Source organism: Catharus ustulatus, chromosome 22 (assembly GCF_009819885.2).
Source record: "Catharus ustulatus isolate bCatUst1 chromosome 22, bCatUst1.pri.v2, whole genome shotgun sequence".
In the NCBI taxonomy this organism is placed as follows: Eukaryota; Metazoa; Chordata; class Aves; order Passeriformes; family Turdidae; genus Catharus; species Catharus ustulatus.
In genome coordinates, this window is record NC_046242.1 from 4,828,687 (window position 1) to 4,852,859 (window position 24,173).

Consider the following 24,173-nt stretch of genomic DNA (forward strand, 5'->3'; position numbering starts at 1 on the left):
AGCTTGATGTTTTTATCATATACTAGCTGATTAAAGCATGATTAAAACCCTCCAACTCTTCAGTCACTAATGAGCATCCACTTTAGAGCAGAAGGTTGTTTTTTATTAGTCCTCAAATAAATGGCTTTTCACACAAACTGCTTTAAGTTGATTTTCTGTTCTAGTTCTCAAGGTCATTCAGCTGATCCTGTAAGATATCTTAATGCTCTTGAGTATTGATACCCTCCATCTCTAGTGCTCTGGCTGATGGCACAGTAAACCCAGCAATATGGATGTGCAGCAATTCCCCTCGGGAGAAGGAGCTGCCCCAGCACAGGCAGGTGTGCAACTCAGAGCAGCAAACACCAGCCAAAAACAACACCCATAAAAACTTCCTGGTGTATATGGATGGGCCCAGGAATTGGAAATGAGCCACAAGGAACATTGTGCACTACCACTTGCTCCCAGTTTCCCAAAATTGGGTAGAAGGGATAGGAAGGGAGCAGTACTAAAAAGACTGGTTAGCAGAGTGGAAAGATGGATTATCACAACTAACCTACCATTTGTCAATCCAGAACTGTGCTGAAGACTGTAATTTTCTAGTCAATGCTCTATAAGCAAGGTCAGAGGGAACAAATACTTCAATAAAAAAAATGCAAGACATCAGCAGAAGAACCCAGTCATGATCCTCAGAATCCAAAAAAGAAGAGGTTGTGTTCGCAATTAATGGGCCCAGAATAATGTGCTTCATGTCCATCAATGGAAATGACATTTACAGTACTTAAACACCAAGACTTGAGATGACAAACAGGAAATCACAGGGAATAAAGGGCACCAACTGAATACATGAAGAAACTGTGCTCCACGGAGCAAAATAAATAAATAAATCTCACTTCTGCTGCCAGAGACCCACTGCAGCATTGCCTGGATGCTTGGAGCTGTGCAGCAAATGCCAAGCTGTGAGCTGCAGCCAGGGAACACATAATTAATGTGATTAGGAGCACACAGAGCTAGCATGCTCTGCTGACTGAAAAGCCCAGTAGCATAATTACTGTTTTCTGTACTAGCTCTATGTCTGAACAAATCTCAAAGCCTGGTTAGTTTTAGACTGCTGTGTAAACGTCAATAAAAATCCCAGAAGTGCCAGCTCATCAGCATTCTCAGGCACAGAAATGGTGAAAATATCACTGCATTTCCATGCTGTTAACATCAGGAAAAGAAGTCTCCATTCTTCAGTCTAACCTTAGAGTTTGTAATAAGGTAACATCTCCCCCAAGTGAATGCTTATTATGAAAGCTAATTAATTGCTTTCCAGTAATGAGAAATCTTTGGTGTTCAAAGAAAGCAAAATTCACTACACAGGAATTAAACAGTGTTTATTGAAACAAAGCTCCCCCCATTTAAAGACATCTCTTTCTGATTAACATCATTACAAATAAAACCAAAGAAACTCAACATACAAACATACAAAACATGTATAGGCAGGAACTGAGAGCAAAAAAAATCAGTCAGAAATCCATAGTATTAATTGAAGAGAAAACTAAAGCAATGCTTTGTAGTTGCCTGGATTTCCCTGGGGGATGGAGAGTCAATGCTTATCTGCCTTCCTCAGAAGAGACAATTTTGATTAATATCAGACCCATCTGACTCAGTCTATTAAACCCTGAAGGAAGGATATTCTTCAGATATAGAGATATGTCTTTGATTAATAATTCTACCATATTGCCATTCCAAGCATTAACAACTGCATGGCACCTGTGGAAAGTGAAAGCCTTTGAATTCTATGGAAGGGAACTAACTTGTACTAATAGACCTGTTCTCCTTTGTCCAGATCTGAAAGCTCTGTGACACTGCTCCTCCTAACCCTCTGCTGAACAAGTCAAAGTGTCAAGGTTGTCACTACTTCCTTGCAAAGAAGACAAAATGGTTCTATAATTCAGCTTTACATACAGGAAGAGAGGAAAGTTACTTCAGACATTCTGAGTGGTTTGTCTAAAGATCTTTGCAATCTGTCTAGAGATTCCCCTTCAGCTCTGTCAGAGTTTAACAGACCACAACAGGCTACAAAGAGTGGCCATCAGAGTGCACTCTTACCTCCCAGGGCACATCTCCACAGAAATGCATCAAATCACTCAGCCCACTACGCTGGGCTGCCATTGTCACACACAGGGTGGGGAAAAAGTCAGTGTAACATTATCTATTGAGCTTTTCCTGCAAGTTCTAGGCTCGAGCAGTCAGCTCTGGCCTCCTCACCCCAGCTGAGCATTTCTCCTGATGTTGGCAATCAGCCTCTTGCTGTATTCTCTGTAGTTCACGGGTTTGACGTCCATTGCTGTGGCCTTAATACGAGATTCATCCTGCAAAAGAGAAATTTGAGTATGTAAAAGAACATGAAGCACTCCAGGCATTTGGTTCCAACCTCCTTCTGCCCCAGTAACTTAGTGCTCATGGTATCTGGGTTAGCTGGGAGTGCCAACACGACTCCCAGAGCTGATATGTTGTTTTCATGTGAAATCAGCCACTCTTGATGAGCCTGAGAGGGAGCAGCAAGGATCCCTCCTTCAGTGCACAAGATTGACAGTATTTGTGTGATCTTTGGAATCTTCTGTTCTCTGTGAGCAAGGGAAACCTCTCCCCACAAACATAAGAGGAGGAAGTCACCTCCTACAGAGACAAGTTGAGCTACAAAAGCCACAAGTTACATTATTTGCCTTCTGGGCAACACTTACGTTGTAAGTCTCCAGTTTCACCCGGATCCTGAACTCGTACGTGTTGAAGTTTGCATTCTGGAACACTTCTTCAAAAGCCTGCTCGTTCTGAGGGAAGGACAAAGACAGGGATCAGCTGCACACACTCCAGGCTCTCAGCACTGCCATGAATTTTGAGAACAATTCAGCTTTTGGGGAAGTTGGCAAAACATTGGAACTACCTGACCCACACAGGTACAACCAAGTATTCCATCATCATATTTTAGATGCCAAACACATAACTCAAAAGTCTTTAAAATAAAAAGGTGACAGCTTTTTAGTTGCTCAAACAAAGGAACATACAATTGCACTGAATGTGCAACCAGGTACAAGGAACAAAAATATTACAAATCTTCAGAAGCTGCCAAACTGCCTAATTCTGATGTTGTGCTGTGATCACAAACACTGACAGAGTTAACTATTTCCTTATTAATTGCCTTATTAGGCATTCTGGTTTTCTGCTTATCCATCAAAGCTGCATCTATCTTTCCCATCCTGACACAGTCCTGTTTAAGAGAATGTTCTATTAAAAAAAGCAGATCCATGTTTTGAACGTGCTTTAATAACCATGAGAAGACTGTGTCATATTTATAACATAAGCTGCTTCTAATTACCATATGAACACTAAACATCATCATCATCATCATTTAGAACAGACAATTTGTCAAAACAGTAGAAAAGGAGCAGGCAAGTCGTGGAGACTGTGAAAAAAAAAAGTTTATTTTTGTAAAAATATGAGTAGTAAAAACCTTTGCTGACATTAAAAAAAAATCCTGCATCTCCCTGATGATACTGACAAGTAATTATTAATGCATTTATCTACCAGATGCACTTGACTTGATCAGTCACTCCAGCAGCAGACAGAGCATCTGATCTGGAATTGAATCCACCCCAGTTCCACTCACATTCCAAGTGTTACATCTGCTGTTTTTCACTGTGTGCAGCACTATTTTACACTACACAGTGATTCTCCTAGGGTTTAGAAAAGCACAACAAATGGAGGTGAACAGGAGTAGCTAGGTTCACAGATTACAGAATTTAGGTATATCCCTCCTGAATATTAAAACCCCTTCCTTTGGCCATCTTATGGATTAGAGGATAAGAAAACACGCTTAATAAAGCATTTAGCTCCTCTCTGCAGCTCTGCCACAAACTGTGCTAACCATTAGTGAGTTGAAAATGCCCTCAGCATAGCAGTCACTGCTACCCCACATTACCTCCTTTGGTATCTAACAAGCACAGGCAAGAGGCAGATGAAAAACCTTGCACATGTATCTCTGCTTAGCTGGTCACAGGCTGTACATGAACTCCATCCATACTGTGAGCAGTGAAAAGACTCCCACCAGCTTCACAAGACACTGCATCAGCTCTATCAGAGAAAAACCACTAAGAAAAGCTTACTGCAAATGCATCGAGTACCATTTTTAAAGGCTCATAAAAGTGTCAAATCAAAACCAATTTCTCCTGGAACACAAAGCATTCCTGCTCAAGGGCTCACTCCATATTATGTTCCATTTTCTATCCTCAGCCATTTCCATTAGGCAGCTCTTCAAAAGACATTACATGTTTGTACTGGTACATAGGATCTGCTGTCTCTCCTTCCCCACCCAGCTCTCTTCAGCATTAAAAGCGACTCAGAAATTTTGTTTAAACTCTAGCAGAGATTAAGCATAGCTGAAGTAAGAAAATATTGACAAGTTAAGAATGTCTGAAAATGGAAATGCAAAAGTGCAAGCATATCTAATTAGAATCCCCCCAGCTAGACATCTTCCTGCAGAACAGAGGTGTCCAGCCTTTGTAATACCACAAAAACTCAGCATCCCACAACCACAATCTTTGTACCCTTCACCTCTGGCAGCCAGAGTGCAGAAAATTTCCAAAAATCATCCCATATTACACAAAAAAATAGCCCTGCTTTGCAGAAACAGAGGTCTGCAACAGCATCTCAAGACAGTAGCCTCAACAATCCCTCCTGCTTGATTTCCCTCCCACAGCCAAGCAATGGGTTAACCAACAACTGGGATATCTGTGGAGTCCTGGAATCAACCAGCCTTAGCCTGGGAGCACAGCAAGGCTCATATGCAATTCAAGAACTTATCATGCATTCCACATCATCATTTAAAAACAAAACAAAGCCACACAGTTTTTATACAGTACACAAGTTTAAAAAAAAAAAAAAAAATCAGGAAAAGATTATTTTGGTTGGAAGAAAGACAAATGCAGCAGAAAAGCACAGAGTGACAAAGGGAAGATAATAGTGCCTGTTAGTGTCTAATGACTTACAACCTTAAAAATTGTTCTAATCTGTCACAGAAACATCACTTCAGTATCTCTGCCAATGACCCGTTTCACAAATTGTGGCTTTCGTGAGACCCACAAAGTTCTGACGATATTTAGTGAGGGAAAAAAGCCTTCAAAAGTAGGCTCACACACATTAGTTCAAAAAGCTTCCTGCCTACTTAACAAAGATACATACAAAGTGTTCTAGAACTTTTTGATTTTGTAAACAAATTTTTGGAACACATTAGGGATAATGTTGTCAGCATTCATTGCTAAACTAGGGTTTGGTTGTTGTTTTTTTTTTCTTCCAGTCTAGGTACAAGGATAAAACAGGCTGTCTTTTCTACTGCAGCCAACAGTGTCAGTCCCCCAAAGGCTGTGGCACCACTCTGGAGTGATCAGCTGCCTCTCCAGGTCCAGGTGATGAGGACAGGCTGATCTCCAGCTTTCAGCAGCCAAAAGAGCTCAGGGGTAGACAGACTGATTGTGGGAGCAAACTATGGGGGAAAGCAGCAAATCTCTGTTCTTCAGGCAGATGGCCTGTGGAAAATAATCCCGAGGAGAGTAAACAAGTCCCTGCCAAGAACTTCAGGCTAGGGAGAAGCAGTGATTTGTGAACTTGTAAAAGAGACTGAAGGCCAACATCTGGGGGACAACCTTGGGCTGAGCTGAGCTGGCCTATCACCCAGAGAAAGGGCACATCAAATCCTTGACAAACGAAACAGAACATCCCTTTCTGTCATATGGCCTTTATTTAATGTATTTTAAATGCTGTTAATTCCCACAGCAAATACATGAACATGCCCCAGTGCCTTTGCCACGTTTGCTGTACATTCATACATAAATATCAGACCATGCTCTCTGGTGGATCAGCACTGATGTTCCACACAAACCTTACATCTTTGTCAGAACTGCCTTCAAAACATTACAAGAATATTTCCTTACCAGAAGGATCAAAACCCCCCCCCCAAGAAATCTGAGGGAAGCCCAATACGAGTGAAACACAGTTCAACTTCAAGGCAAACAGTAAAAGTACAATAAGCTAATTGACTGACCTTTTCCTTCAGTTCTCCCAGGAAAGCTGCGTTTTGCCCAAGAATGAATTCTGCTGAGTCTTGAAAACAAGTCACCCACTGATATTCCAGACAGTCTGCAATGGTCACCTAGAACACAACAACAAAGCCCAAAAGGTTATTTCATCCAGCTGCTGCCTTTTCCCCCAGAAAGACAGAAGACAACACAAAATAAAAAAATATCTCAGAGCTATAGAGTTTAAAATTTCCAGCAACTCTCAGAGTCTGACCTGTGTGTCCTTTGAAACACTGAGGGTGGAAAGCAGTGACTTCCTACCTTTTTTAAGCTCCACACAAAGTTCATAACTTAACACAAGCTAATATTGGCAGTAGATTGAAGCACAGGAAAAGGCCAACAAGATCACAGCAGGACAACACTGATGGATGCTCAGCTGTGTCCTGCTGCCACTGATGAGCAGGAACAGATATCCCAGAACAATAACCACCAAGGGGGACAGCAGCAACTCTGCAAACTGAATTTACTTTGCACATCCCTGAGTGCTTGAGCATAAATTCACGTTATGAGGAAACTATCAAAGGACCAGACAGTTAAAAGATCAATTTCCAGCCTCCCATGCATTTCCTGGCTGCTTTAACAATTAGGAATGAGGAAATGAGACACTGCTCTGAAGGCCCTGAGTGTATCCTTAGCATCCCCTTTATATTCCACAAGAATGACCCTGCTATGTAAAGCAGTTCATGTGTTCCTAGAAGTTACCTGATTAAAATTATTCAGCAGCAGTTTGTGTGCTAGAGAGGCTGCAGGGATAGTTCCCTTCTCTCTGCATGCCCACCTGGCAGAGCACTTCTAAGGAGCAGATACAACTCCAATTTATAATGTAAAACAGAACAAGGTTCAATGCCTATGGTGAAAGTGGGCATCACAATAATAATCCCCAGACAACTTTCTGAAGCAGGCTCCATTAAAGCACGAGGCAGAACAATACCTACCAAAAAAAAAACTGTACTAAATATAGGTAGCAGCTGTAAAAGTGCAATTACTGCTCTCCAGAAATGCCATTTTACTTCAGTTTATCTTCACTACTGAAGAGGCGGAGGCCATCTGTACTCTGCACTGCATAGTACACTTGGAAACCAGAAATCAACTGAGCTAGCAGCAACTTTTTGGCAAAGAGAAAAGCTTTTAATTGGTGCACTAGGAAAACAAACTGCTAATCAGCTCAATGAAACATCCCTCACTCAGGTACAGCACACAAACCAGCTAAATACCCTCTTAACTCACAGGCAGCACAAACAGCAGCGACTCAACAGTTCCTTCAAAAGATTTTTGTGCTTGGATTGTGCTGGGAACGTGGCAGGAAACGCCCTGAAATCCGATCCGGGTACTCACCAGGAGCATCAGGCGGTATTTGAAGTTGGGGAATTCTCGGTCACACTTCTCGCAGCGGTAAAGTCCATTTTGCTGGTCTATCACTTTCTTGTTGCAATCCTGGGAGGGACATGCCTGGTACATGCAGTTCTCTTTGCGCAGATGTACAATTGTGCCCACACAGCTAAAATAATCTGCCTGGGAGAGTGAGTGTGCAACATTAGCCTCAAAATACTCAATGTTTTCCCCATTCTGAATTAACTACAAAAGCAAGGCACCCATACTTGGATATTTAGGATTAGAAAGCTTAACAGCTATGGATTACTGGGAAGCTGTAAATCAACCCCTCAGTTGCAATAATTTTTAGGCTTCCATTATGTTAATAAAGCCCCTACAGCAAGATTATTTTGTGTTTCCATTGCAGGAAACTCCAATTGCTAGGTCTTCTTTAGATAAAGCATATTTGATTCTTCATTGTGTCTGTTCAAATCTGCACTTTTTCACAGGATTAAGATTCTGCACTTTCCTACGCTTCTTTTGGGAACCAATACAAAAAAACAGAAAGCCTATTGTGTAGTGTTACAGATAAGCATTTGATTAAACTATAGCCTACAGAACAAAATACCCACTCACCACACTAAAATAATCATCATAATGGCTTAAGACCACGGTCAAGTCTTTCAGTAGAAAAATAGAGGTTGCTTAAGAAGCATGGGCAAAAATTGTCAGAGAAAATAGCTGAATTACAGGTAAAGTGAAAGTGTTCAGGGCCAGGGTGGATGGGACCCTGAGCAACCTTTCCTAAGGGGTGACATTCCTGCCCATGAGGTGATCTGTAAGGTCCCTTCCAACCCAAACCATTCCATGCTTTTAAAGGTTTTTTTTTTTTTTCCCCCATGGATAGAACTTCTTGTACATCCCAAGCAGCTTAGCACTTAGGTCTGAGACAAAAAAAATTAAAAATAAAAAGCAGTAGAAGCCTAGAGAGGTTTCTGGAATGAAAAGCCAAAGACCTGGGGTTATTACCAGCTTTTCTATTGACCAAGTGTGCACCCTTGAAAACCACTTCCTCCTAATGCACCTGTTTCTCCTGGAACACTTTGTGCTGCTTATTTGAACATCTTTGGGGTAAAAACATCCCCCCTTCATTGACACGAGGCTTAGAATCCTCTTGCAAACAAAGTATCACGTTGCAACATTAGCAACAAGCTTGGATTTATTTGAAAAACAATAATATTAATTAATAGCACAAATTCCAAGACAGTAAACACATATTGCTCAACACTTGGACTGCTTCAACAAGAAGAATACCTGCACAAAGCCTTGCTTTTTATTTTCTCCCCAATACACAAAGCTTGTACTGAGTGGCCATGCCTTACCTTATCTCCTTGTCCCAAGTTCTCAGATTTGGCTTCAAACAAAGTTTTCCAGTTGGTATTTGCTCCAGCTCCTGGCCCACCCCTCACATCAGAGATGGAGGCACATTCCAGAAGCTGCCCCTCGGAGTCAAACCTGCAACCACAGAGATGCACTTCTATTTTTGGAGAGCAGACCATACAGACTTATCAAAAGCTCATGTTTATTTTCATGTGCTCGATACATGAGGGATTTTTTATCAATGATTGCAAAGGAAACAATTACAGTAATATGTGTATATTGCAAACAAAAATAGCATTTCAGAATAAGTTAATAGTCTGACTTAATTAGCACAGTATTTTATAAACCCACAAAAGGAGGACAGCTTTGTTCTATATAACTGCAATTTGTTTGCCAGCTAGTGGTCAAACCATGCACTGCACACTTCTTAGAGGCAGGCAGATAACAAGATTTAAGGGCATCAAGATATTTCCATAATTAAAATTAAATTACATGGTGCCATTATCTTCGCAGTAGCTTCGAAAGAAAAAGCAAATAGCATTGAAAAGATTATGCTTCCTCTGTTAAAATAAGAAAGCACAGCTCTTCAGCAAAAGGTTGCACTGCATTCCCGTTGTGATGGGCTTTGTGATTTCACAAACACACCAACGAGGCTCAAAGATTGAGCTTAATTAAAGCGTGACAGTAATAGCTCAGACCCACAATCAATTTTATCTCCAACAAGCCTCTGAAGTAGGGGAGAGCCACAGCTCAATGACAAATGGAGGATGCCATTTATCTCATCCACATTTGGGTGATGTAACTGGAATCTGAAGACTCGGGATTCACAAGTCTGATGCTGTTGGCACTTAACCCTCTTCACACACACACACCACATCTCACCACATTCATACTTGCAACAGACAATTTAACAACTACTTACAGGAGAAGCAACAATGAAATCGCTTTGTTTTCCTGACAATAAAAGAGTTATTTTGCTATCTGAAAAATATCTGGCAAGAACTAGACACTGAGAGATGTCAAACAGTCCCTCCACACTAACTGAGTGCATATCAGATTCCACACAATGGAAAAGCCTGTGGAAAAAAATACTGTTCTTTCAGATCAAGCCTCAGAAAGTAGAGCTGGTCAAGCCTGATTTCATGCTGCCTTCCAAGGCTTTGGGTCAGCATGCACTACCCCGATTTCAATTTTTCAAGGTCTGTCATGGAATTAAAAGTTTTTTGAATTGAACAACTTAAGAAGAACAGCCTTCCAGGCTCCAGGGCTTGCAAGCCAGAGAAGTTTCTCCAGCTCTAGGAACCATACCCTTTGCCACCTTCCCTCAGTACTACACACACTGCTCAAGTAGAGAAAAACAAAACAAATACTCTGCAGGAGGTTGAAATGAAGGAACATAAACACATTCATACCATCCTCGGAGCTTGAAAGCCTCTGGGCTATCAGGGTTGATGACAACTGTGCTGGAGGACAGGACAGACAGGCTTCTGCCACCAAAGTCAGAGACACGGGCTCCTTTGATGGCAATCACAGGTTGTCTGGAACCATCAAACTGTTCAGCCTGCATGTGTGAAAAACCAGAGAGCAGCAGCAGCAGTTACAGGAAAGGTACTGAACTTGTGGCCATAATTCACAGGTCATGACAAGAGACCAAACCTGGATCAAACTGCCCCTCTGTATCTAAAAGGTAAGGCTTGAATGGTGTCATTAGGAGTTTAAGCAAAGGTAGGTGACAATTTTCTGTGCAATCCTAACACCCTGTTTCCTGGGGAACCAGAGAATCCTTAAGTCACACCAGGGGTTTGTTAGAAAGAACTGGTCTCCTCTGTCAGCAGCTTTCCAGCAGGATTTTAGGAAGGGAAATGTGTTATGGGAATGGAAACAAAATTAATTGTTCATCTCAGACTCCTCAGGAGATGAAACAACTCACTCAGCTTCACTGAGCCAATCATGTCCATCTAACTACCACTTACACAGAAGTGCAGCTATGCTGACCAAACATTTTTACTCAACTTTCCATCTTCTGTTTTTTATCTCATAAAGCTGCTCTAATGTCGTTCACCAGAGTAGTCTGACACCAACAAAGAACCTCATGGCATGAGAGAGGGTTTGAAAGGTATAGATTTTATGGACCCCACACCACTCAGCAAGCAAGGGGAGGATCATGTGCTTAAAGATAATAAATGAGCTGGAGTTGCAGTAGTAATCACTGTACCCATGAGATGCAAAAAGAACAGAAAACATCCCAGCAGCCATGGCAGTGACTGTTGTAAAGGACATAGAGATTCTAACCCTAACTGAGCCAGCTGCAAGCCACACATCACTCCCCCTCAATGTTTATTGATACTTCTCTTCTACAAGCAAGCAAACAGATATAACTTTGCAAAATGCACGCCCTGATCTCTGTTGGAAGAGTTATACCAGGAATTGTATACCAGTCTCTCTCCTATTATAACCTAGTTCAATCTTAAGGGTTTGAGATTCTGAACTTCAGTTTACTTCATTTGTATCAGCAGATGGTTAATGGTGTTTAGGTACCTACAGTATCAGTGCACTTGATCATTTAGCCATAAAGCATCACTGTCAAGCTGGCAGGATCACTCCCATTTTATAGACTGGCACATAAATCCCTAAGTATCTATAACAACAGTAGAAAACAAAGTAGCCTGTTAAAAAGATAGGGAAGCAGCTTACTGTAACTGTTCAAACTTTCACTTCCAAGGCTCTGATGCTTTAAAGTGCCAGTGTGAGTCAGAGCCTCTCAACCTGCTCATTAGGGGTAACATGTATCCCACCCTACAAATAAAATTCATCTCCTTTGAGACAGTCATAGCCACCAGGCTTTTCCACAATCAAACTGCAGCTCATACCCTTTCCTAAACCAGGAGCCCGTTACCTTCAGTGTTTTGGCTTGAGACATAATGTCTGCAGTTGTTCAGAACACATTAGTCAGATCATGTCAGCAGTTTGTCAGGGAAAGGTTAAGAACATCACACCTGAATGTAAGCAGACAGTCTTTCACCTCCTCTCGGCCCCTGATCCTCAAACACCCAGGACTGTGTCAGTGCTGTGCCCATCTCAGGTGACAACAGCACCTCCTCAAACTACACCAAGGAAGCTTTGTTAAGAACAGGTAAGAGAGCACATACCTCATTTCCCCACAGCGTAGCTGTCACCAGTTTCCCTGATGTATCCATCAGATGCACGTTCCTCTTTGAAACCTCTCTATTGTTAGCTTTCACTGTAATTTTAGTGACATCTTCGTAGCTCTTGCAAATTCCAATTACATCTGAGAAACAGTTACAATTTAGAGTTACTCAAGGGTCACAATTGGGGAATACAAGATCACAAGAGAAGAATTCAAACCTACTGTCAGATTTTTACCTTGTATCCCAGCTCTCTATTGAAATGAAATCTGATATGGAAATTAAGTGTATTATGGTAGGAATGTTCCACTACAGAACTCTTCAGTGCTTTAATTTTGTTGACGCAGTCATTAAGATATTCATGAATGCAAGCCTCACCACATTAGAGAGATCAAGGCATTGTACTATCTTTTCCCATCACAATCTGTCAAAGGACTTCAGTCCTGATCATGTAGCACACACTTGCTGTTAAAGCACAAGCAAGAGCCTTCAAAGTGACTGTAACACAATGAAACAACTGGCTCGTGCCTCCACATAACTCTGTTATGTAAAAGTTGTAACTTTAAAAGTCTGCATGTTCAGGTGGTAAGAGCTAAAGCAATCCCCAAAAATACACCACTTTTAATATTACCCATCTACCTTTAAAATCCCCAGCTGAACGTCTCTGAATCACAGGCATCTTGTGCCTCTGAAACCTGAGAGCCCTCGCCCCCACCCAAGCCTCTGATTTTTCCGGAGTACTCTGCCCAGCGAATTACAGAAAAACAAACCTCCAATACTCCACAGAGCAAGCCAAAACAGTCATGCAACTTGGACTTGGATGCAATGAATTATGCCAAAATCACTACAGAGATAATTAGATAGTGAAAGAAAGCAAGACCACAGAAGGTATGAAATGCACACGTGCTGAGCAAGGGCATTTTTTCTTTCAGCCTTTTTCTGTGGAAAACAGTGATCACAGTACAATAAACAACTATCACCTACTGTCTTTAGTTTGAAGCACAAGCTGGAAGAATAATTGTTATACTTTGTTAGAAAACAGGGAAAAATCATCTTAACAGGAAAATTGCCTGAGGTATTTTTAATGGCAACCATCACTGGATGACTTCAATTAAGAGATCACAACACTCACAAGCATCCTATGCTCACTACCTGCCCAGAATTCAGGACACAAAAATCAAACTTCAAAGCTTTAGAATTTGTAATTTTTCTACTTTGACTGACCAACAATTGAGTCTTTGGGCGTGTTCTCCAGTTCAGAGATGGATACAAAATCAAACTGAACAGATGGAAGATGCTGGGCATCATCACAGGGCACAACTGAAGTCTCATTAGTGAATGTAATCTCATAGTCATTCTTAACAGCTGTATATTGCTTGTTAGCAGTCTTCAAATTGCCTTTGGTAAAATAATATACCTACAGGAGAAAGCAATGAAACAGGGGATATTATCAGTAGTCAGGGAAAACGGATTGTGTTCACCTTTAAAAATCCTTGCTAGGCTCAAGTTCCTCTTTTCCAGCTCCTGTCAGTCTAAGAAAGCACAAAGCTACCATACCTTGTTCAATTCAATGAGTGGAAAAAACTTGTCTGCTTGATCGTTGAATGCAGTAGCTCTAATCTCACCCTGCAGGAAAATAGAGGAGCTGGTCACAAGTGAAATTTAGCATGGAAAAAGATTTAAAAAAAAAAAAAAAATCTTTGCAATGTTAAGTGGCAGCAGTCCTGCAGAGACAGTGGGGTCTGCCAGGGTAGCTCCAGGCGTGTGAGAAACAAACAACGTTCTCTTCACATCTGTAGTTAGAGCTAAAATGACATATTCTACACCTGACAATCAAACCTCATATTCAACTCTCATTAGTACATCTACAGCTTCAGAATAAAAAGCATAAGAACTACATCCATCATAGAGACACCTCTGAAAATGCCAGCAAAACTGGCAGTGATGAAATAAAATTCAAACAGACCCCGCAGCTCCACAAGTTAGCACACAGTATATTGTGATGGCTCCCACTCAGATATGTCTATAAGTAAGAATTAATAACAATTATACCCTCACTAGATATAAACACTGTTTTTTAGAAAAAATAAAAGAATATAGACATTATGCAGAGAAAACAAATGCCTGGTGACAACATGTTACATTATTAACCTCACATTTTACACTCAATATAATCTAGCAGAATCTTGTTTGTTTTCACGACAGAAGGCTGTAATTTGATAAGAGGTTTGACAAACTGCAAGTTCAGTTAGATTAACCAGATACCATTCCCCAAACAAACCACAGAGGAAATTTCTCAGAGTTACAATAATTTGTACTCCAATTTCCTCATGAAAATTGAAAGCTTGTAACTTGGAGGTAATGCTCCTCTCACTCCCTGTTTTGTAAGGTGTAGCTCAGCCAGGAGGAGATGTCACTCTCAATCTACAGGATACCACCACAACCTTCAGTATTAGGTTGTCAGTTTGCATAAACAACTCTATTTTGAAGCTGCAAAAATCCAGTCACACACTATAGACTTTGATGAAAAATAATCAGCAATGCTGCACATTTAAGACTTCATTCTGGATAAAAACTGGCACGTTGATGTGCAACTTAATGAATGCGGGGATACAAGTTTCAGTTGTAATAAAAAAAATCATTTCCGAAAAATGCACTTTATTTCCTCTATTCTGTCTTTATGAAGGGTTTATCAGCATCTGGCATACATTATCTTTGTCTCAACATATGACACTTACACTTTCATCAACCAGCTCTATGGAAAAGAGCTTGCCTTCACCACGGGAGTTGCTCCACGTGCGGATCTGACCTTTCTGGGTAACACGAGCACAAATGGTCCACCTGAAATCATGCAAGAAATCACTGTGCTGCTTCTCTTTGCATCTTTTTAAAGAAGAGATTGACTTGACAAACCTTTGAAATTGGAACGTGACTATTTAAAAGCCAGAATCTTCCCAGTGCACCTCGGCAACTCCTTCCACTGCTTTCTGTTTTAATGGCCTAGACCATTAAAGACAGAAAGTTGTAGAGAAGGCAACAAAGCAGCCATAAAGCATCCAGTATGATAATAATAGTGAACAATCCTTCTGCACAGAAGCAGGCCTCAAATCTTTTACTCTTCTAGGGTACATTTCTCACACAGCAGTTTGTCTGCTCTGAAAAGCCAAGCCAGAACTCAAGAGCTCAATTATAGGATTCGCATTTAACTTGGGTAATCAAATCAGTTTGCATAACTTAAAAATGTCATTCACTAAATAATTACATCCTCATGCTTTTCAACAGCTCAGTAGCCGAAGTGAATAGCTTACTGAGCTGTTTTGTCATTAAGTTACCAAAAAGAAGGTCGCTTTAGGAAAAAAAAAAAGCCCAGACAAGTCAATCGATTTTCAACTAAAATATTAAAAACCTATCAAGCTCAGCAGGGCAGCTGCACCAAGACAATGGCAAGGCAAATCTCAGATTTTTAAGAGTGTTGATGAAATTTAAAAAGATGAAAAGAAGAAAAAAAAAAGAACACCCTTCCCCACAGAAAAAAAAGCAAAAAAACAAAACCACAAACAAAAACCCAAACCAACAAAACAAAACCCCAAAAAACCAAACCAAAGCCCACCAGTGTTTCTATGGAAGGTTTTTTGCTTGTCTCTCTGGGTGGTTTTGTGGTTGTTGTTGGGTTGGTTTGCTTGAACTTAACCAATGAAATCCAAAGAACTCAATGAATTATTTGCCAGAGACTCACACACAGAAAAAGAGACCAAAGCTATTGTTCCTTCATGAACAAGGCCTGGCAAACCACAGGGACTCACTTGGACTGGTATGGATTCAAGCTGGCAATCGGCACCACCTTGGCCTGAGACCCCCCAGGTGTCTTCAGGGCACTGGGAGCACTGGCTTTTCCAAACTGGTTGGAGGGAGCGTGGTACTTGGGAGCAGCAGGACCTTCCAAAAACCACAACAGAGCAGAGAGGATTTCAGCCTTGCATACAAAAATCAGGTTAAAACCAACTCAGGGTGCAGAACTTTCCCACCAAGCCTTAGGGAGCCAACCAGGCAAAGTTCCAGGGAACAACTGGAGCTCCCTGTGCCATGTGGGAACCACAGAGGGGCTTGAAGTTTGTTGCATCGTTTCTCCTCTTGGTCACAAGTGTTTTCTAGGCTGCAAAATGCTGCACAAGAGACACTTCCAGACCTTTTAGAGTGCTTGCACTGAAGTGGAGACGTGTCCAGAGTCAACCACTCGAACACAGTTTAAGTGGCAAACAACTGTTTAGCAGTAAATTCTCTAAAACGACAGAATCACAGGGTGGTTTGGGTTGGAAGGGACTCATTCCAACCCTGTGGCAAGGACAGGGACATTTTACACAAACAACCTCACCCACAACACCATCCAACCCAGCCTTGAACACTTCCAGGGATGGGAAGTGTTAGATCAAGACACCACTTGGGGGAAAAACTAAGGAAAAATACCTCACAAATATTTTTTTGACATAAAGTGATACTGCTAATTCTTAACTCAATCTTGTCAATGTATATGCAAAAAACTCTTGTGATCAGCTTTAAGCAAGGAAGGAGAAGCTTGTTTTCTGCTGCAAGTTTCTAAGCAAATGCCAAAATTTTACTATTTAAAAATCCTTCCTAAACACAGGGGTAAAGAATACAGACAAGTTAAAGCAGCACCAAGAATTAGGATTGACAACTTTTTAGCTAAAAAAAAAAAAAGTCTACAGGCTGACATTTAAATTGACTGCATCTTTCAGTATCTCACTGAAATCTCAATCAAAAAACCACGTTTCTAGATGTACTATCAAATAATTTCAGTCCTGTACTGCCTAAAATGTTTGGCCTCTATCTCAGCATTGGTAACACACACAGAGTTGGTGGCCAGCTCCAAACTGCAGCCTAGTTTGGGTTTCTACAGAGTAGTGTTCAAGAATGCAGTGTAAACTGAATAAAGTTGGGTTTTTTGGGCTTTTTTTTCCCTTGGGGAAGAAAAGGGACAATTTTCCCCCACTTTTATAACCAAGTATAGAATTCTCTTGAGAGAATTCACCTTGTCAAGCTATGGGTTACTCCTCAGTGGAGAGTTTCCTGTCCAACACCACTAAAGAAAGGATTTTATTAAATAAAAATAAATAATTAAATAAAAAACTGAAGCTGTGGCTTCTCACTGATGACATATCAGAATTCCTGCCCAGGATGACTCTTACCTGCTCCAGACAAATTGCCATTTTGTTGCTGTGGTTTGCTGGGGGCTGGGTTTCCCGCTGGAGCTGCAGAACGTTGCCCTTGTCCTGGTAATTAAAATGGAAAGAGACCATAGAGTAGGGAACACAATAATTAAAAGTACTCTTTTAGGAAATAAGACTTGCATGCAAAAAGGAAAAAAAAAAACAAAGCAACAAACTAAAACCACAGAGAACATGCTAAAATCCACATATTTAAGACACAGGAGCAGCAAACTATCTGTTGAACATTACCATGAAGGAATTCCAGTCAGATTTTTTTCCTCAAGCAACTGCTTTCTACTTGGAAAGAACTCAGGGCTGATGGTGATTTAAAAGGACAGCCCTGAAGTAATCTTGACAACTTTTCAGTGTTTATCAGCTGCTATTGCTCTGACAGGTAGTTTCTGCTCCTACCTAACAGCTAAGATAAAAAAACTGTAGAGAATTCTGTCTCATCACTCAGAAAGGGCCAAAAATCCACTGGGTAAAGTCAAACCTGAAGTTAACCCAAGACAAAGAAGACATCTGCTGCATTTTATTTCCAAAATATGAAGATGTTTAATGTGGAGGTGATGGAGTCATCACTTCAGAATTCAGCAGGGCCCTCTTGGAACACAGCAGTAAATTGCTCAGGGAGCAAGGTGATGCCACAGTGAGAACACAGTATCCATTTTTTTTAGATTTCAGGACTTCTACTTGCTCTAAATTAATGATAAATTACAAGGGAAAGAGCAGACAGGCATATCTAAAGTAAAAGTCCATTAAAAGACTAATTTACCACTCAAAAATTTGAATTCCTTTACAATACCAGTTTGCCTCTAGATGAGAAAATATCCAACATTTTTGTCCTTTTGGACACAACTAATCCTTAAGGTCTTGCTTTGCAGGGAAACCTAGGCCTGAGCAGGCAGATTTGGGATGTGAGGAGGAGGAAGATGCTCAGAAAAAGTGGAAAACCAGATCAGACCAAGCTTGTAGAGCACCACGAGGAGCAAAAGCAGAGAATCCCAGGACAGAGGGATGGCACCAAACTATGGGAAAGGAGCAGAAGCAACACAAGGAGAGCCCAGTGTGGTGCTGCCTGATGTGGTACAGTCTCCAAAGGTAACCCTCTGGTTATTTTTAACCCAAATTCCAGGTCCTTGCACAAACCCCAATCTGCTCCTCTAAGTTGCCGCAGTAGAGTCACATCGGTGAACTGGTGACAGTCTCCCTGGCAACAGCGTGACGTCAAACAGCAAAATGTGTATTTACTGCAGGTTCCACTAGATGGAGGAGCCAGGTCTCCCCCTTGCTCAGTGGCCTCAGGTGCTCAGAGGGTCAGCACTTCACACCCAAATTCATTTTGTGCAAGGGAAAGTGGAAAAAAACCCAACAGGGCGCATTAAGAGGAAAAATATGTCTGGTCAGGGGAGGAATATTCAGAATGTGGGTATGAAGCAGTAAGAGGTTTCCTTATTACTTTTGTTCCAAATATGTTTTTTTCTGTAGGAATTTGTGATTAAAAAAAAAAAAACCAAACCAAAGACCACCACATCCATTGGAACACGTGTGCGTTATGAAACACAAATTCACATTTTAATGGCTGCCTACCCACAGCCGAGTGTTTCTCAACAGAGTAAGAATAAATTCACACATCTGTGCATGTGTTCAAATACAGAAGTAGCAGAAATATCTCTCCAATTTTCTCGCTTGGAGAGCCTAGGGACTCCTAAACTGTGATTTTTGGTGGCTGGTGGCCTACAGATCACTTAAAGTGCTCAGAAAACCGAGGAGGCTGCCTGGTTTTTGCTGTTAGTTTTTATTAGCAGGAGGTGAAAAAAGCAGCTGAAATACCTGCTCACATTTCTGCTGTAAGTGGTGGGTTAGGCAAACCCAAGACCTTTGTCTGCAGCTGCCCCACAGCCCACTCAAAGGCAGTAACTCTGCAACAGGAACCCTCAGCTCCCAAAAATTTGTCACCAAGAGGTTTTGCCACAGTGCCACAAGCTCTGCCCCAGAACTGAGCAGCAGGGAAGGGAGAGAAGGGAAAAAAAACCACTTTGAAACACACACCTAAATCACAGCAGTGGGAAGGGCAAGAATAAGGAGTTCAAGTGAATGTGTAAGTACATAAACATTTCAACATGGAAAGATTAATGACAGAAGTTAAACATAAGTAGCAAGTCATTGTCATAGTGAAATGAAAGTCCAGCACCAGAGTAATTTCAATGAGATTAATGACAGTAATGACACAACCAGTCTTCAACAAGAACCAAACTGCTCAGTCTTAATTTTCAATGCTATTATGAGAGGCTGCCTGAAAAGTTTTTATGATTTGTAATAAGAAGATTGTGTCTCCAGCTTCCTTGTTAGGCAGATTAACCACCTACTGCTCCCATGTAAAGTGGCCAAAAGCCAGCTTCTCACCCCCCTGGGTCCCACTGTGCTATTACAGTCTGAGGAAGAATATTCCTTAATCCTAGGTCTGGCAGTCTGAGATCTGTATTTCAAGGAAAACCAAAAGTAGGGCTAAAAGATAAATTTTTAAAATACCAGAACTTTTTTTTTTTTTAATGGAAACCACAAAGTACATTTAAGATGCTCATTTTGCACTAGCTGAGTGTTCCTCAAAAATACAATTTCTTAATATACACAGGAACTTAAAGGATATGCAACTTGAAATACACACCTCTGCCATTTCATCAAGGCCTTCATGACAAATCTTTCAGCTGTAGAGCAGCAAGGCTGGGTTAAGTTTACCTAATCTAAACTGTTACCATCTTCTGTACCAAAAACCTTATTTAGTATCAAATAAAAGGGTATGAAGTTGTCAGAATAAGATCAGTGTTAAAATGAAATACACATCCCATCCTATTTGGCATCTTTTATCTTGTGCAAGCCCACACATATTATGACCACAGACCTGTAACATCTCCAAAGAGAGTTTAGATTTGAAACCTTCACTGCAGAGTATTTTTGTAAGCCCAAATGAAGAACACAACTTTGATCAAAGTAATGGTAATTTGACCAGAATTTATAGTTAAAGGTATATTTTCAGCTCAGTTCTGTCAGATACCACGTTCTCAGTGGTTTCTAAGCAACAACATAACTGAAAAACACTATAGTTCACAAGCTCTTGTATCACATAAGCAGGGAAATGGGAGAAAGGCACAAAACAGTCTGCTCAGTAGCTATTCTGAAAGTCTTGGTCTCTACAGCAACTGTGGGATTAAACCATAAAATCTGAGATGTCAACACATTTTTTAAACAGCAATTAGCTAAGTAACTATCAAAGGAACAAAGGATTCTTTAGGCTCATTTAACAAACGCCCCTCTTAATTCCCCTGGAAAAAGTTAATGAAGAAAGATGTCTTTGCCTTTGTAGCAGAATAGATTTTTAACCAGAAGAGCAATGTACCTACCACCGCTGTTTGTCCAAACTATTCTATAGAAAACTCTTGCCACTAATGTGAGGTCCCTTAGTAATAAAAATACATTAGTTCACTTCTCTCAGGATAAAAAAAATCTTCAGGAAGAGCTGTTTGCTGTTAAATTCCAGCCATTATCTGTGTATACATCACTGACAGAGCTGTTCAAATATTTTCTTTAAGTGCTTATTATTCTCCCTCCTTTTTAAAAGATCAGAACTGGAAGAGCAGAACAGACTTTTGAACATTCTCAGAGGGAAAAATGTTTTAATTTAAAAAACCATTTGCATGAGAACTGCAAGCTCAGCACATAAAAGTGAAGAACACAGTTATTTATACAACAGAACAATTCCAAAGAGACTCATGGCAGGTCAGATTAAGGTCCACCCAGTGCCTCAATTCTTTTTCAGCTGGGCATGGCAGGAATGGGTGCTTAGGGAATTCTGTGCTCTCCTTGTTTTCATACCAGTCTCTCATCTATGTACTTGGAACAATCTAAGTTTTAGTGCTTCCTGCACCTAACATTCATGCAGAGGATGTATTGTTATGTTTAACAGCCTTTAATGGATTTCTCTTTCACATCTAATTGCTTTTTGAACCTGTGCCAATTTTTGGCACCTACCTCCACAAGTTCCATAATTTAACTATGCAGTTTAGGGGTGTGGTGCAGCCTTTGTTTTACAACCACTGCCTGACAACATGAGAGCTAAAGAGCATCAAATGAACATAGAAAAGAGAGAAGAGAGATTCATCATTCTTTATTCATCCCCTCCACGCCATCTTAGACTTTTACAGATCATTATTCCATCTTCCTCCTCCTGTTTTCTTTCCAGACAGGACAAATTTACAACCTATTTGATTACTCATTATGAGGAGACATAAAATAGCTTCTGCTTACTTCCTGGAACTCGAGGCAGAGACCACTCACTACAATAAAATCCTGCCAAGGTTATAAGGTATGGATGCTCCAAATACCATGGAGAGGCTCAAGCTTCAGCCATGGTGCAGAGTTTATTAAAATAGGAACAAACCCCAATTTGTGTGACACAAACAAAAAGGATTTTCAAGATCTGGACATCACTATTCCAAGAATAAAAAGCCCTGAGCATGTCTGGCTGCTTTTTTGAAGTGAAAGAGAGAAGCTGAAAGGCTCTCTGAGCTGACAGAAAAGTATTTGCTTACAGATACTCACCTTCATTGTACGGCTGGGGATTGCCAATAGGCCCACCAACCTGATTAGCAGTTTGCAGGACATTTACATCCATCAGGATAACAACTCTCCTACAACACAGAACAGACAGCAAATAAAGACTTTCACTCCCTCTGCAACTCCCATCTCTGAATATCCTTTGCAGCAGGTGAGAAAACCAAGCATTAAGAGGCTGATACTTTGGATGAAGGATCTGGGAGACAAAAGCTCTCCACTGTCAACTAAGCCCCCTCTTGAGGGACAAGTAAGCTTGAAACAATATCACACTGCATCAAGGACAGGTGATGGCAGGCTGAACAGGCACCAAAAATAACTTGGGAAACCACTGTTGTTTTACAAGTAGCAAAACAATACCAGGTTTTTATTCCCTGCCTCAAAAGTTGTTGTCTTCTCCTCAGAAAAAACACTGAATAAAAAGAATACAATCCTCAGTTCATATCCTGCTAGACATATACATAGTTTTGCTGTAACAGTTTCACCTGGATCCCTTCTCAGTTTGCAGTATCCCATCCTCTCAAATTTTCCTCCTATTTCCTCAAATTTTAATAAAAGACCAGATTCCAAAACACCTAAGTAACAAGGTATCTTTATTGTTTCTTTTCAACAGCAGATAATTTTAAGGAAGCTTTGTACAAGTATTTGGAGTATTCCAGCTGGAGTGGGAGCACTGCAACTGGAAATTTCATATTACTAAATCACTGTATCAGATCCATCTGATCCCACTAGAGATCTGCAATTTATTTCTTCTGTTACTGGTGCCATGTCTTGCCTCCTAAAGCCTGAGTATTTTCAGATAATCCCAACCAAAAGCACTTGGCCTCTGCTTAGCCACAAACCACAGAGCCCCCACTAGTGCAGCTGCCTTTCTGCAGGGCTGTACTTAAGAATTAACACAAATACCTTCCATCTTTCAGGCTGTTGACAATGAATCTGTTAACCTGGCAGATAGACCAGGCTGACAAGCGTTCCTCTTCCACCAGGGAGTTCAGCTGTGTTGCCAACATGAATGCTGCAGGAGCAGAAGGAAAATATTAAAACAATTCACAATGCCAGCTTTAAAAGGAGCTGCCCTGGCTGGCCACACCTTTTTCAGCCAGTCAAGTATTGCACTGGGTCTGCAACTTGACAAAGAAAACAGTGCAACTGCTAAGAAGTCACCAAAACTGACCATAAACAATGCTGTATTTATTCCCCACACTTCAGAGTGCAGTGACAGCTAGAATGATTGTATATCAAAGAACTGAGAGGAAGATTAAGCTAAATTACTTTAAAATCAATGTTACACATGTAGGTTTCTGTATTTTCATTATATCCTGCAGCAAGTTGATTGCTTATATCTTACAGAATTCCAAAAGTCAAAGTTTTCACCTAAATGACAAAGTGCAGTTGCACAGTTCAGAGTCTGTGGCCCAGTGAAAAAGCACATTCTCAATATTTATCTTAGCACTTTGCATCCAGTCACCAGACCAGGAACTTTATCACCCTTAGTATCTCCACACTTAGAAAAACCTCACTGCAGCTTGTCATACTCACAGGAAAGGGTGTTCACACCATCACTCATCAGCACTCGGTAACGTGGGGGCCCAGTTCCTGTGGCAATAGCCCGTGTATTCTGCAGGGAAAGAAAACCCAGGCTGGCAGTTCACATTTGTTCAGAAACTTTTCCGAAACAGAAACCGACATCAACAAGTGACTCATCTATTTGACTTTTATGAACACAGTATCTACAGCATAACCCAAGCAATGCAGAACAAAATTAAAAGCAGAGCAGCCTTGCTCGGCTTTTCTGCAGAGGCTGCACTCAGGACCCCACATGCAGCCACCGAGGGGCCGGCACAGGAGGGGAGGGACAGTACTCACTATGACTTGCAGCACGGGCTTGGAGACCTCCTCCCCTTGCATTATGGCCTGGAGAAATGAAAGAGACGCTCAGAAATGTGCCACCGCCTCGCTCGGGAACCCCTCGCTACCCACGGTGACAGAACCACAGAATCAATGAGCTGGGACGCCTGAAATCACCGGGCCCAACACGTGAAGGGCTGTAGCCAAGGAGTTGATAGGGATCTGCCGTGAAAGAGCTGGGTGGGATTGGACCAGGTCTCCCCACCCGGGACCAGGCCCCGCTCCGGGCCTGCTTCTCCCCTCGGGACCGGGCCCAACCCGGTGCCAAGGCCCGACTGTCAGCTCCCACCCTGAGCAGGACCAGGTGCATCCCGGCCCACCCGAGCCGCTCACCGCGATGGCCCCCTCGCTCAGCCGCCCGCTCATGGTGCCGCGTTCACCGCTGCCGCCAAATCCTCCCGCCGCTACCGCCAAATCCTCCCGCCGCCACCGCCTTCTTCCGGCGCCGCCTTACGTCACACCGTGCGTCACCCACCAGCACGGCGCGTCTATTGGCT

General features: G+C 41.5%; 1 protein-coding gene across 1 annotated transcript; it reads right to left on the bottom strand.

Moving 5' to 3' along the window:
- Positions 1-1,334: 1,334 nt before the first annotated feature.
- On the bottom strand, positions 1,335-24,114 carry RPA1 (replication protein A1). Its single transcript, XM_033078354.1, has 17 exons — positions 24,010-24,114; positions 23,635-23,682; positions 23,308-23,386; positions 22,675-22,783; positions 21,757-21,845; positions 17,137-17,220; positions 15,736-15,868; positions 14,671-14,773; positions 13,490-13,558; positions 13,157-13,349; positions 11,936-12,075; positions 10,199-10,347; positions 8,789-8,921; positions 7,431-7,607; positions 6,062-6,169; positions 2,709-2,795; positions 1,335-2,336 (listed from the first exon to the last, which is right to left on the bottom strand). Exons 1-17 carry the CDS (start codon positions 24,040-24,042, stop codon positions 2,229-2,231), a joined length of 1,842 nt encoding a protein of 613 aa, XP_032934245.1. The 5' UTR covers positions 24,043-24,114; the 3' UTR covers positions 1,335-2,228.
- Positions 24,115-24,173: the final 59 nt, after the last annotated feature.

Coding starts and splice junctions, on each gene's coding strand:
- RPA1 (XM_033078354.1), bottom strand. CDS start 24,042: ATGAGCGGGCGGCTGAGCGAGGGGGCCATCGCG. Junction 23,387..23,634: donor AGCCCGTGCTGCAAGTCATA/GTGAGTACTGTC, acceptor CTTTCCCTGCAG/AATACACGGGCTATTGCCAC. Junction 10,348..11,935: donor CTACGCTGTGGGGAAATGAG/GTATGTGCTCTC, acceptor TCACACATGCAG/GCTGAACAGTTTGATGGTTC.